The following is a 13,044-nucleotide window of genomic DNA, read 5'->3' as shown; positions in this document are numbered from 1 at the left end:
CAAGTGATGGAGTGTTAACTACCCTTACTGAAGTTATTGTTGATCCTGAGAATTCTGATGGTGAATGGTATACATACACATCTATTATTCATGGAGATGAAACTGCTGAAATTGAATCAATTGTTGACAGTGAATCATCAGCCTATCAATCATCAGTTTATGAAACTCAAGTTTATGAAACTCAAGTTGCTGAATCCTCAGTTTCTGAATCCTCAGTTTCTGAATTCTCAGTTTCTGAATCTGAAGCTAGTCAATCATCTAGTGGCTCAGCTACTACATTCACTACCACAATTGTCACTACACATTCAGAAGGAATGGTTAGTACCAAGACAGGTATCATCATTGCAGATGATTATACTACTATATTTTCGATCAAGGAAGATGATTTTGAAATAGAGTTCCCTCAACCTGAAACTGAAGCTGACACCAATACTGATACTGACGCTGTATATCCTAGTGCTTCTGCTACTTCCTCGTTATATAGTACAGATATTGAATCTGAATCCTCAGTTTCTGAATCATCAGTTTCTGAATCATCAGTTTATGAATCCTCAGTTTCTGAATCATCAGTTTCTGAATCATCAGTTTATGAAACTCAAGTTTCTGAATCCTCAGTTTATCAATCTTCAGTTTCTGAATCCTCAGTTTATCAATCCTCAGTTGTTGAATCCTCAGTTTCTGAATCATCAGTTTATGAATCCTCAGTTGTTGAATCATCAGTTTCTGAATCATCAGTTTATGAATCCTCAGTTGTTGAATCCTCAGTTTCTGAATCATTCGTTGAATCCTCAGTCTCTGAATCCTCAGTTTATCAATCATCAGTTTATGAAACTCAAGTTTCTGAATCCTCAGTTTATCAATCATCAGTTTATGAAACTCAAGTTTCTGAATCCTCAGTTTCTGAATCCTCAGTTTCTGAATCCTCAGTTTCTGAATCATTCGTTGAATCCTCAGTTTCTGAATCATTCGTTGAATCCTCAGTCTCTGAATCCTCAGTTTATCAATCATCAGTTTATGAAACTCAAGTTTCTGAATCCTCAGTTTATCAATCATCAGTTTATGAAACTCAAGTTTCTGAATCCTCAGTTTCTGAATCCTCAGTTTCTGAATCATCAGTTTCTGAATCATCAGTTTCTGAATTCTCAGTTTCTGAATCTGAAGCTAGTCAATCATCTAGTGGCTCAGCTACTACATTCACTACCACAATTGTCACTACACATTCAGAAGGAATGGTTAGTACCAAGACAGGTATAATCATTGCAGATGATTATACTACTATATTTTCGATCAAGGAAGATGATTTTGAAATAGAGTTCCCTCAACCTGAAACTGAAGCTGACATTATAAATCCAACCGACTCTGTTACTACATCATCTGATGTGTATAGTGCAAGCGTTTCATCTTTATCTTCAACTGTCGAATCTTCTGCTGTCGAATCAATTATTGTTAGTGAAACTCAAGTTGCTGAATCATCCTTTTATGAATCCTCTATTGTCGAATTGTCAGTTTCCAGATCATCTGTTCCTGAGTCTCAAGTTGCTAGTTCAAGTGAAGCTCATTCCGATTGGGAATACACCACCACTGTTACTCTTTCAAGTGATGGAGTGTTAACTACCCTTACTGAAGTTATTGTTGATCCTGAGAATTCTGATGGTGAATGGTATACATACACATCTATATTGGAAGAATCTGGTTCAGAAATATATCTTGTTGAATCCACTCAATATCACGCTAGTGAAGAATCTTCCAGTAGTTCGGTTTTATCATCAGTTGATCCAAATGTAACTAATGATATTAAAGAAGATGCTGTGGACTTGGATGAGGTAGTTAAAAGTTCAGTCGTTGCTAGTGAAACAGTTCATGTAACCGTTAGTACTATAATTACTACTGATGCTGCAGGTGAAACAACCACTAGTACTGTTAACGTTCTTGTTACTTCTACTATTTTCGTTTGTGAAGAAACAACCGAGGTAACTGAAAATGACGCTAATGTTGCTACAACTGAACTTGAAGATTTAGAAGCTACAACAAGTCAAAAGCTTGTTCCAAGCGAAACTGTTTATGAAACTGTTAGTACTGTAGTTACTACTGATGCTGCCGGTCAACCAACTACTACCACTGTTAGAAGAATTGTCACTGCCACAGTATTTGTATGTGAAGAAAGTGATGAAACTTTCAAGGCACAACAAGCTACTGAGTCAGGAGCTGTTGTTACTTCTCCAGAAGTTACTACAGCAGTTGAAGTTGATAAAGTCCAAGTTACTCCAATCAACGACGAAGAAGGTTTAGAAGCTGCAACAAGTCAAAAGCTTGTTCCAAGTGAAACTGTGTATGAAGCTACCAGCACTTTTGTTACTGCTGATGAAGCAGGTGCACCAACTACTACTACTGTTAAGATTCTTATTACCTCTACAGTATTTGTATGTGAAGAATCTGACGAAGCTACTTTTGCAAAGGGTCCAGAAGAAACAATTGTTACTTCAAACGCTGAAGGTGTATACTATACTAGTGTTTATACTCCAACTATAACTATTGTGAATGGTGTTGAAGTTACTGATGAAAGTTACTTAGAAAGTGATCATATGGATAACTTAGAATCCAATGAAAAGCCATCTTATTCTTTGATTGATTATGTTGCTGAAACTGAAACCAGAACCATCAATGCATTAAATACTTCCGAAGCTGAAAAAAGTTTCGAAAACAATGCTGGTTCATCCAATGAACAAGCCGAATCTTCAGCTAACTCCAATGCAGAAATAAACTCTACTGAATCAATGGTTGATACTTCTGTTAATGAAGGTATCTCTAATAGTAGTGATGTCAATTCTGCTTATCAAACTCCAAATGTTGCTGTCGAATACTTTAACTCCTCTAATCAAGTTAAAGTTAAGAGATCAATGTTAATGATACCAATGATTTTGGTGTCCATGTTTTTAATCTTTTAGTTCTCCTTATTTCTTACTTTTCTGTATTATATCTATATTTTCTATTTTCTATTTTCTGTTTTCTTTTTCTTTGTTTTTAATGTTTTAAGTTTGCTTTACGAATTATGCTTTATGAATATATGTTATATTTATTATAAAATATTATGATATTTACTGTAGTGTACAATGAACTATTTAAAGTTGGTTATATTATGTAGATACGTGTGATCGACTGGTCGAAATGACTTTTCATACACAAGACTCAAATCAACTTTATTTAGCTTGAGATTGCTGTTGGGCATGAGTATTATGAGCACTTCTAAAGATCTTATCCAATACTTCATTATCACTTTCATTAATTATAGCAACCACTTTTTCTGGGGTTTCCATTATGACTACCACATATTGATTGTTTCTGAAATCAATACAGGTAGTACCAGCCCAATCAGCGCCATCATATTCACTCAAGGTTATGACTGGAGGTTTGCCATCGACAAATGCTGGATAGGACATTGTTCTTATTATTATTATTGGTTTTGTTGGTTAATTGGCCTGTTTTGCAATATCGATAGATGTGAAAAAAAAAATATTATCAACGCTGTGATGAGGATTGAAAAAAAAAAATCTGAAGCTTACAACTACAACTGAAGATTATATTAAACAACAACTAATTATATCCAACACATTTCAGAAACCATGATACTTGATCAGAGTGATTCTGGGAAGGTAGTGATACCGGGTCAATATATCACACCAACATATAAATTACAAACTGAATCCAACGTAATTGAAAAATATATCTCAGGAAAGGGAACTACCATTACACCAATACAAATTGCAGATCAATCTAAAGTCGTCTCAGTCATAACAGCCAGTATCTTAGGGAAAGTATATGTGAATGAAATTCAATCCACCAAACCAGAAGAAGAAACTGATGGAAAAGATAAAGACGATGAAGAAGAAGAACAACAGAAAGTTAAGACTTATTTAGTGGTGGTGATACCCAAATCTAGTTCATATATTAATTTTCAAAAGAATCATCAACAAGAATTAAAGCATTTGGTTGATTCCAATTCAATTTCAATCAATTTACCTACTGAAAATGATATCGTGTTGGTGAAAGTTACCAAAATCACCTTGAAACAAATCTATTGTGAGATTCTTACCGTTGAAAATGGGGATAATGTATTAAAAGATGGTGGAATAGGAGTTAATGGAGATTTAAGTCATGTATCAGTCACCCCCAGTGGTGGATCTGCAAGTTTATCAAATTATCAAACTATTGCTTCTAGTCAATCTACTTTAACAGGAGCTCAATTCCAAGATATTGGAGAGAATTTCAGAGGGATTATTAGATCTCAAGATATAAGATCAACAGAAAGAGATAAAGTTAAAGTTATTGAAAGTTATAAACCAGGAGATATAGTTAGGGCTATGATTTTATCATTAGGGGATGGATCCAATTATTATTTAACTACAGCACGTAATGATTTAGGTGTTATATTTGCTAAAAGTGAAAATGGTAGTGGGAATTTAATGTATCCATTAGATTGGCAAAATATGATTGATGTAACTAATGGTATAATTGAAAAGAGAAAATGTGCTAATCCATTTACATAGAATGTATAAGTATCTAAATATGAATATTAAAAATATATTATTTATAGAACAACTTTAAAATAGACAATAGTCTAGTTGTATGTAATGAGACTATCTAACTAATACATGATGAAATGCTATAATCTATAACTAAAAATACAAAAAAAAAATTAAATGAATGAATGACGGATGATATGATGATGTCTAGGTTAACTAAATTTGACCCACAGGATAAATCAATTCATCTTTTTCACCTCTTAAATCGACTTCACTTAAACCAATTTGGGATCCAAATTTTTCAAATCTTTCAAAATAACGTTGTTTATTCTTTTGACTAATTTCAATCATTGGTTTCCAATATTTATCATGATCATATTCGAAATTAACATCACCATTGAAATCTTTATCTAATTGATCACTTGGAACATAATTTACAAATGGTTGATCGAAAACTAATTTTTCTCTAGTTAATGGATCAATAAAAGGATGAATGATTTTAAGAAATGTCCAACCTAACCATGGAATATTCGTTAAAAGAGCTTTACCAAGACGTTCTGGGTAATGAGTTTGTAAAATATGTAATACTTGTCTACCTGTTCCAACAGGAGGAATCTTACCACCTTGAGTACCTATAGGATGAGCTTTAAAATCAATTAATAAAGCTAACGAATCTTGACCACTTGGCATATAATCAATAACTCGTTCTAACATATAAACTAAATGTTGAACTTGTCTTTGACTTGTCTTTGTGTTTTGTCTTCCTGGTTTTAAATAAAGACAAGGTCTTGAATCATTATCAAATCCTAAGATAACTTCTTTACCAGTTTCATTTTCAACTGATACTAAATCTCCATTTACACCATTATCTTTATCATAAAACTTATCGATTTCGAATTCTCTTCTCCAAGCTAAAGTTAATTCAATTCTATCTATAGCATCAATTTCATTCCATTTTGTAGCTCGTAAATATCTTAAGAAACATTCTCTGGTTAACCATGATTTTTCATCAATAGTTAAAGGTTTATATAATGATTTATCTTTATGTTTATGATTATCTTCACTAATAGCAATGGTAAGGTCTTCATTTTGAAAATGACTTAATACATGTTGATATTTTGCCTTTTGATCATCAGATAAACTTGGTTCAGGTAATAATTTTGAATCCTTTGAAGGTTTTTCAAAGGGAGTATAAACTTTATCATCTACCAAAGTTGCTTTTTCATCGATCGAAGTTGAAGATGAATTAGATGGACTCTCCACTTTACCTTTTAGCTTACTAAACATTAGAATACGACTGCAAATGAATAAGTATATATATGATGATAATAACTGTAGTCACACGCTAAAAAAGATAAGATGATGACACAATGATTGATAGATTGATAATGAAATACCTTGGCAATACCCTTGGCAATGGAATAACTGATATTATATGAACAGAACTGGTCCTTTCCCTAAACTATCACTTTAACTTTAACGAACAGCTGTTGATAATTTTTATTTATGTAATTTGATCAATTTTGGTGATTCATCAAAAACTTTTTTGTTTATCCCGTTCGGGACAAATTCTTTAAGACCGAATTCTTTTTCCCTTCCCTTCCTGCCGTAAACTGCGATTTATTTCCGGTGTCACATATATCCTAAGGTATAGATAGAAAGGTTGCAAAAATTATATTGCATTTAGTTATATATAAAGTATGTAGTATTTATCGTTTACGGGAAAACCAGTAGAGAAAGAATCCACAAGTTACAAATTTCAATATTCTACTGTAAAGTGTAACTTGTCTTACTTCTCTTTGGATTTCTTCTTGGAATGGTTCTAAAGCAGGTTTAACGGTATCATAAGGTCCAGATTCAATAAAAGTTATTTTAACTGAATTCAATTGTTGGGCAATGATAGGTAAAATAGAAGTATCACCATTATGATTTACTTCAAGTTCTAAGTTTTGTTCTATGATATGTCCTTCACTAATTACTAAATCTGTGAATGAAGGATATTTCCCATGAACTGTTATTTTTGATAATTTTGAAACGAGAAATCTTTTATCATCAATAGTCACACAAGTATCAGTTTGATAACCGGAAAATTCAATGTGGTTTAAATTTTCAAAGTTCTGAATTAAAAAATCATGAGAGAAATCATATTTACGTAATGATAAACTTTCTAATTGTTTAGCATGATCATTTAAAAATGAATTAAATGAAATTCGATCTTGAAGATGACTACATTCAAATCCAAGTGATGTTAAATTGGGTAATGTTATAGTAGAAAGTTTCCCCTCTAAGAATACCTTTTCACCTAAGTATAATTCCTTTAATGAAAATGAATTTCTAATCCAATAAATTGGCAACGAAAGACGTCTGTCTAAATCATGATTAAATGATTCTCGTTCAGCTTTATTAGTAATAATTTTAATTGAATGCCAATTGAAATGGGATAATAATGAAAGCACATCAGGATTAATCATTTCATCATATTTTTTACCCACTAATTTAACAATCACAAGTTTTAATTTCATTTTTTTAATATTCATAGTCATTAAATTAGATAATACTTTAATCATAGTATCACCATAATCATTAACTCCTAATTTGAAATGTAAAGAAATATCTTTTAAAAATCGATGATCCATGAATTGTAAATTATGTTCAATACATTTAAGCGAAGTGTAATAATCATTCCATTTGGTAATAGAGGAATTAATATATACCAAGGCTTCATATCTTGTTGCTGGATCAATTCTTTTTAAACCAAGATAATCAGTATGATCATCAATGATTATCAAAGGACGAGGTTTGATAAGTTGAAGAGCAGTCTGAACACTCCAACAATTGGCATACCCAAAACTTCTAAGAGTAACGATATCTAAACCTGATAAATTATCAAGGACAAGTTTCAATACTTCAGGAGGTAAATCAGTCAATTGCATCTTGAAGCTGATGAATGAATATGATATGTTTGTAAAAGAAGAGATAAAGATAATTTAAAATTTAACAGGATAAGGGAAATCATCGTTTTAAGTTAGAAGTTTAGATTTGGAATTAGCATAACATAATATCTTGAGGGAATAAAAGTAGGTAATTCCAAGATATCATATTGAAAGTAGTCATCCAATGAGATAACAAAGTAATATCAGACAAGAATAAAATATCATTATTATTACTCAATTTGAAGTATTTTTGCAACTATATATTGGGTTTTGTATAGTTAAGATAATTTCAGTGAGCATACCAAAATAATCAATCATCACAAAAAGAAAATATTTACAGAAATTTATTTTAATTTTATAATTGCCAAAAATCATTCAACCATAAGAATCAGTAACCAAAGACAACATCATAGAAGATATAGTATCGATCGATTGAGATACATAGATAGACTGAAGAGGAATATGAAAAATATGGGGGAAAATGATTACTCTTCATCTCATTGGAGAAGGAAGACCATACAATCTTTAGTATCAATAGCGACTCAAACCATTGCTGCCAATATTAATTATATTCAAGATATTGGTACCACACCATATCATTTACTAGAATCGGTGCTAAGTCGTATGAATTCGAAACAACTTAATCAGATTGAAACTCAATCTCCTCATATAACTATTCATTCCGATAAATTATGGCAAGGTTTGATTGAAAAAGATTTCCCTACAAGGCCCAATAATTTAGATCCTATCCAATCTCAAGGTTCATCTATGCCTTATAAAGCATTATATTATCGATATACTAAAGAACGAGAAATGTTTCAAAAGGATTCAACCGATAGATTAAGGAAAATCACGAAGAAATTAGAAAAGGAAAAACAAGTTAATAAAATTATAGTTGCAAAGGAATTATTAAAGGATCCAACTATAAGACGAAGACCTCAATATCATTCAAGTACAAGACAAACCACTCTCCCGAAAGCAAATACAATCTTGGGGAAAGCACGAAAAGATTTAAAGAATCGACATTTGATCTTTCCTAAACAACATTTAAAACCATATTCTGCATTTGATGCATTTAAAGATCGAGCATCTCCTCCTCCTCCTCATCCTTCAAGAATCCTTCATCGACATGCTCCAACCAGTTTCAATACTAATCCAATCAGCGAAGTTATACCTGAACCTATGCTGGTCTCGACAAGCAATTCACCACCACCTCTAGCTAATCCTATTAATAGATCACCAAGTCCACTAATGATAAGGAAACGAAAATCAGAACCATCGATTTTCTTAATGTCAAGGAATAAAAATAGATTACAGCCGGCTGTAATTAAACCTAAACCAAAACCTAAACCATCAACAGAAGAGACTGTACCTACTGCCAGAGTTAAAGCGGTCAAATCATCTATATTCAGCTAGAGAGACAATGTTTTGTTATGTACGATTATGTATAAACACCTAATGATAATGATATTTATAGTATTACTAATATACAAATTTTTATATTTACAAGAATCTATAACTTACATACGGTTCATTTTGTTACCTTTTTCTTTGCTTTTTTAATAATCTACCACTTGAAGTACTATCCAATCTCTTTTTATAACCATTTGAATCAGTTTTCTTTTTGGGATCTTCTTTATCATTATCAATGATTGAATTTGAAGAGATCTCATTATTATCCATCACAATGGTCTGTTTGAATGATTTGATTCTTAATCTTCCATTCACCAATACTCTTTCGGGATTTATAGTCACACAACTCTTAGATCTACTTTGATCTAATCCAAATGTTCGTAATAAATTTAAAATATCTTCACTATTTCTAGTTTGTAAAGGTAAGGTAGCTCCACTTGATATAATCAACCCTTTAGATCTTGATGATCTTACCAATTGTAATACATTATAAATGAAATTCTTTTTAATGAATTGAATATTATCAATCGGATTAGTTGGAGAATTAGCATATCCTATGGATCCAGATATAAGATTATTATAACATATTTCAAATTTAATTCCTTTATCAACCGCACTTCCAATCGTCTTATGTTTTAAATAAAACGGCAATTTCGCTCCCAAATTAAACGAAATCAAATCAATATCAAGATTAGTAGTACTTAATTGTAAGGCCTTTTCTGTTAATGGTTGAATGGCTAATATATCGAATTGAGCTTGTAATTTGGCTAATCCTTGTAATTTAGCAGGATCATAGATGACAATAGTTAATCGACTGAATAATTTTATCAGCGGGAATTGAGGCGAAAGCGATTTCTGTAAGGAAGCTATATCTATCGGATTTATTAAATGAGTTTGATTTAACGGTATTTTCACTGATTCTGTAATTTGAAAATTTATCGCTATATGATCATATCCTAAGGTATGTAAGGTGACAATGGTGTTTTTTAAAGTATAAAGTTCCACATCAGTAGGTTTGGTATGATAATCATTCACAGGCCATGGAACATTCAAATCATATAACATTTCTTCATAAAGTTTGGGATCTATTTACCTAACAAATATACTCTGTGTTTGATATTTTAGGTAACAGAAATTTTTCGTGATGATATTTTTGAGAAATTGTATGAGTAAGCCGCACTGACCTAATTAGGAAAGAGACAAAAGATAAAAAAGAGAATCATCTAAGAGTGTGAGTATCAAGAACATTTTCTAACCAGAATATTCTATACTGTTTATTTATTTGCCACCGCCACCACTGTGTGTCATTTACTATTTAAACAAACAGGTTGGCACATATATAGAGACATATCAACTACTTTACCAACCAACCATCCATCCATCCAACCATCACAACAGCTACAACAACTCCACAATGTCAGGGGCTACTATAAATAATATTAGTAATTTATTCATTGATAAATCTAAGAAGCCTGATGATGGAGAATTAGGGATAATGAACTTAGGTAAGAACTGTTCATTCTGTTCTCAACTTGATTTCTTACCCTTTCAATGTGAATTCTGTAATGAGATATTTTGTTCAGATCATAGAAATGTCGAAATTCATAAATGTAAAGGATTAGATAAATTTAATAATCAATATTCAAGAAGTCCAAGTCCTCCAAGTAATTTACCTAGTTCAAAGACATTATTCCCCGATCGTGAAGCTCATAAACGTCAAATAGATGCTGCTTTAGCTACCTCGGGAAATAAACCAACTTCGATATTTGAAAAAGCAGCCGCAAGTGCTCAAACTCAATTTAGAGTTGGAGATGTGGCGAAAACTACTCCCAATGCATTTAAGAAATTACAACGATTTTTACAATTACAACGAAGTAAATCAAGTCTATTAAAATCAAAATCAAGTAAAAGTGCTAGTGCTAAGATTGCGGATATATCATTACTTAAAAAATCAGCAAAGGGTGATTCAAAAATACCGATTAGTGATAGAATATACATTTGGTGTTTATTCTTGAATCACAGTAAGAACAATACTTCTGATGAAGAAGATCAACAATTCAAAAACATTAAGATTGAGAAAGAAAGAAAACCGATATTTGTATCGAAAAATTGGGTAGTTGGTAGAGCTCTTGATTCAATAGCTAATGAATTACATATTCCAAATATTAATAATTCCACAGTTGACATTAATGAAAAATTGAATATATTCAAATTGAATGAATCTCAAGATGAACCTATTGTGGTTAAGAACAATTTAAAGACGTTACAAGCATTTAAAAATGGTGATATTTTATATTTAGTTAAAGGAACTATATAGGATAGATAAAGTCTATTAGAATAAATGAATGTATGCATAATGATAAGAATAATAAGAATAAAATTGTTTAATAAATGGCATCTAAATCATCAATGGAATAATCTATCCAACTAGCCATACAATTTTGATCATTTAAATGATCCCATTTAGAAAATTGACCTGGTTCACAACCACGAGTATGACTTGTCTTTGGACAATTATAATAAGGATCATGGAAATAACCCACATCTCTAAACCAATGAACTTTAGATTTATCAGCAAATAAAGCTAAACCCATAGAATGAACTGGAGCATCACCCCATCTTTCATAATAGAACTTACCAGTAGAATCAAGATGATTAAACCATGCGGTATATGCTTCTGATCTTAAGAAATCCATATCGACAATTTCGAAATTTGACCAGAAATGACAAGTTGAATAACCACCTGCTATTTGATTATTTTCAGGTAATTGTGTATCACTTAATAACCATTGGAAAGCTCCATTCTTATTAATATATTTATAATTATCACCTGTATTTAAGAATTTTAAAGTTTCTGTCCATAAAGTCTTGACAGTCTCTGAAATATCATATAAACTGATAGTAAAACCATAAACTTTTTTAGTACCTTCCAAATACTTAAATATATCATAATTTATCAGAGTATAAAATTCAACATGAGGTTCAATTCTCCAATAATATTTATATTTCTGTAATTCGGGTAAATTAAACATATTCCCCAGATAGAATCGACACATATTATGATATGATTCCATTTTAGCATAAGCGACATTATGTTCCGCCATAATATTCATTTCCGTCGTTTGTTTTTCAACATCAATTGAATCAGGTTTCGACCATAATTCTTCTGGAATAGTAACGAATTCAACGGGGGATTTAGTGAATGCTTGAATACGATCTTTAAATTTATCACTGAATGGTACATCATTAATTAAAGTATATGGATAATTAAATTTCTCATTGAATGATTTTTCAAATTTTCGAATGGTTCTACCAATGGCACCGAATTCATGATTTCTAACTAAAGCAACTATGGTGGCATTAGCATGTTTATACTTTGATAACATATCAGGGGAAGGAGGACGAATGGATTCTATATTGAAATCTTTTGGTTCATGAATTTCTTTAGTGAGAACTTTATTATAAAGTTCATCATGTTGAGCTTGAACTTCTTGTTTGGTTCCTTTTTTACCATTAGGGTTTATGTATTTGAATTTAACATCTTGACGTTTGATTTGATATCCCTTTGTTTCATACGTGTCTTCTTCTTCTTCTTCTGTAATTCCTTTTGTACCTGTACCTGATTCTGATTCTAATAATGATTGTGGAGGTGGTTGAGGAGTTGAATCAGATATAGGTTTAAGATTCTTTAAGTAGCTGAAGTCGAAATTATCAGCAAATGATTTGAACCCCATGGTTAAATCTGAATCTTGGGATGATAAGGGCTTTCTACTAGCGAATAGAATCACTATTATAAAAAGGAATATGGTTCCTGAAATGATAATGACAGTTATGCGTCGAAACCTCCTATTGAAGACATTTCTCATAGTCATGGTTGTTGTTGTTGATATTGATGATATAAGTGAGTATGAATAATAGAATAGGTGAGAATAGACTAGATGTATATAAAACAACGATGATGTGATACTACGCCTTTAAATAGTGGTAAGATCAAATCCCTAAATTAATGAAATGAAATATCTGTCAACGGAAAAAAAAATCAACAACAAAAAAAAAAGAGGTCTCTACCGCGTCTTCAGTGTGTTCACTATGCTTAAACAAGGCAACAATGTGCAATTTAGCCTCTATTGTAGAGTCAATGATAATGACTGATGAAAGGAGAATGTACAAGTGGTGAT

At 31.6% G+C, this 13,044-nt stretch overlaps 8 protein-coding genes across 8 annotated transcripts; 3 read left to right on the top strand and 5 right to left on the bottom strand. All coding sequences in view use genetic code 12, as the record gives it.

Annotated features, from left to right (window-relative positions):
• Window positions 1-3,197: 3,197 nt before the first annotated feature.
• Window positions 3,198-3,437, bottom strand: DFJ63DRAFT_335497 (uncharacterized protein; the record flags this gene model as incomplete). Its single annotated transcript, XM_064908217.1, has 2 exons — window positions 3,198-3,301; window positions 3,362-3,437. The coding sequence occupies 2 exons, from the start codon at window positions 3,435-3,437 to the stop codon at window positions 3,198-3,200; spliced, it is 180 nt and encodes a 59-aa protein (XP_064761507.1).
• Window positions 3,438-3,620: 183 nt separating this feature from the next.
• On the top strand, window positions 3,621-4,544 carry DFJ63DRAFT_335496 (exosome non-catalytic core subunit; the record flags this gene model as incomplete). Its single annotated transcript, XM_064908216.1, has 1 exon — window positions 3,621-4,544. The coding sequence occupies one exon, from the start codon at window positions 3,621-3,623 to the stop codon at window positions 4,542-4,544; it is 924 nt and encodes a 307-aa protein (XP_064761506.1).
• Window positions 4,545-4,640: 96 nt separating this feature from the next.
• On the bottom strand, window positions 4,641-6,018 carry PDR16 (phosphatidylinositol transporter). Its single transcript, XM_064903493.1, has one exon. The coding sequence runs from the start codon at window positions 5,805-5,807 to the stop codon at window positions 4,737-4,739; it is 1,071 nt and encodes a 356-aa protein (XP_064761505.1). The 5' UTR covers window positions 5,808-6,018; the 3' UTR covers window positions 4,641-4,736.
• Window positions 6,019-6,229: 211 nt separating this feature from the next.
• DFJ63DRAFT_313298 (uncharacterized protein) lies at window positions 6,230-7,453 on the bottom strand (the record flags this gene model as incomplete). Its single annotated transcript, XM_064906142.1, has 1 exon — window positions 6,230-7,453. One exon carries the CDS (start codon window positions 7,451-7,453, stop codon window positions 6,230-6,232), a length of 1,224 nt encoding a protein of 407 aa, XP_064761504.1.
• A 231-nt stretch (window positions 7,454-7,684) lies between these two features.
• On the top strand, window positions 7,685-8,951 carry ELA1 (elongin A). The gene has a single exon (XM_064903492.1). It carries the CDS (start codon window positions 7,916-7,918, stop codon window positions 8,867-8,869), a length of 954 nt encoding a protein of 317 aa, XP_064761503.1. The 5' UTR covers window positions 7,685-7,915; the 3' UTR covers window positions 8,870-8,951.
• Window positions 8,932-10,106, bottom strand: RPP1 (RNA-binding RNA processing protein). Its single transcript, XM_064903522.1, has one exon. It carries the CDS (start codon window positions 9,929-9,931, stop codon window positions 8,993-8,995), a length of 939 nt encoding a protein of 312 aa, XP_064761502.1. The 5' UTR covers window positions 9,932-10,106; the 3' UTR covers window positions 8,932-8,992.
• DFJ63DRAFT_144521 (uncharacterized protein) lies at window positions 10,107-11,217 on the top strand. The gene has a single exon (XM_064903511.1). It carries the CDS (start codon window positions 10,281-10,283, stop codon window positions 11,181-11,183), a length of 903 nt encoding a protein of 300 aa, XP_064761501.1. The 5' UTR covers window positions 10,107-10,280; the 3' UTR covers window positions 11,184-11,217.
• DFJ63DRAFT_146072 (glycolipid 2-alpha-mannosyltransferase) lies at window positions 11,218-12,940 on the bottom strand. The gene has a single exon (XM_064903521.1). It carries the CDS (start codon window positions 12,736-12,738, stop codon window positions 11,251-11,253), a length of 1,488 nt encoding a protein of 495 aa, XP_064761500.1. The 5' UTR covers window positions 12,739-12,940; the 3' UTR covers window positions 11,218-11,250.
• Between the last annotated feature and the right edge of the window lie 104 nt (window positions 12,941-13,044).

The sequence above is a fragment of the Scheffersomyces coipomensis genome (assembly GCF_036884675.1).
Source record: "Scheffersomyces coipomensis strain NRRL Y-17651 chromosome Unknown DFJ63scaffold_4, whole genome shotgun sequence".
NCBI classification, from domain to species: Eukaryota; Fungi; Ascomycota; class Pichiomycetes; order Serinales; family Debaryomycetaceae; genus Scheffersomyces; species Scheffersomyces coipomensis.
The sequence above is the reverse complement of the archived record's forward strand: the minus strand, read 5'-3'. Positions and strand labels throughout refer to the sequence as shown.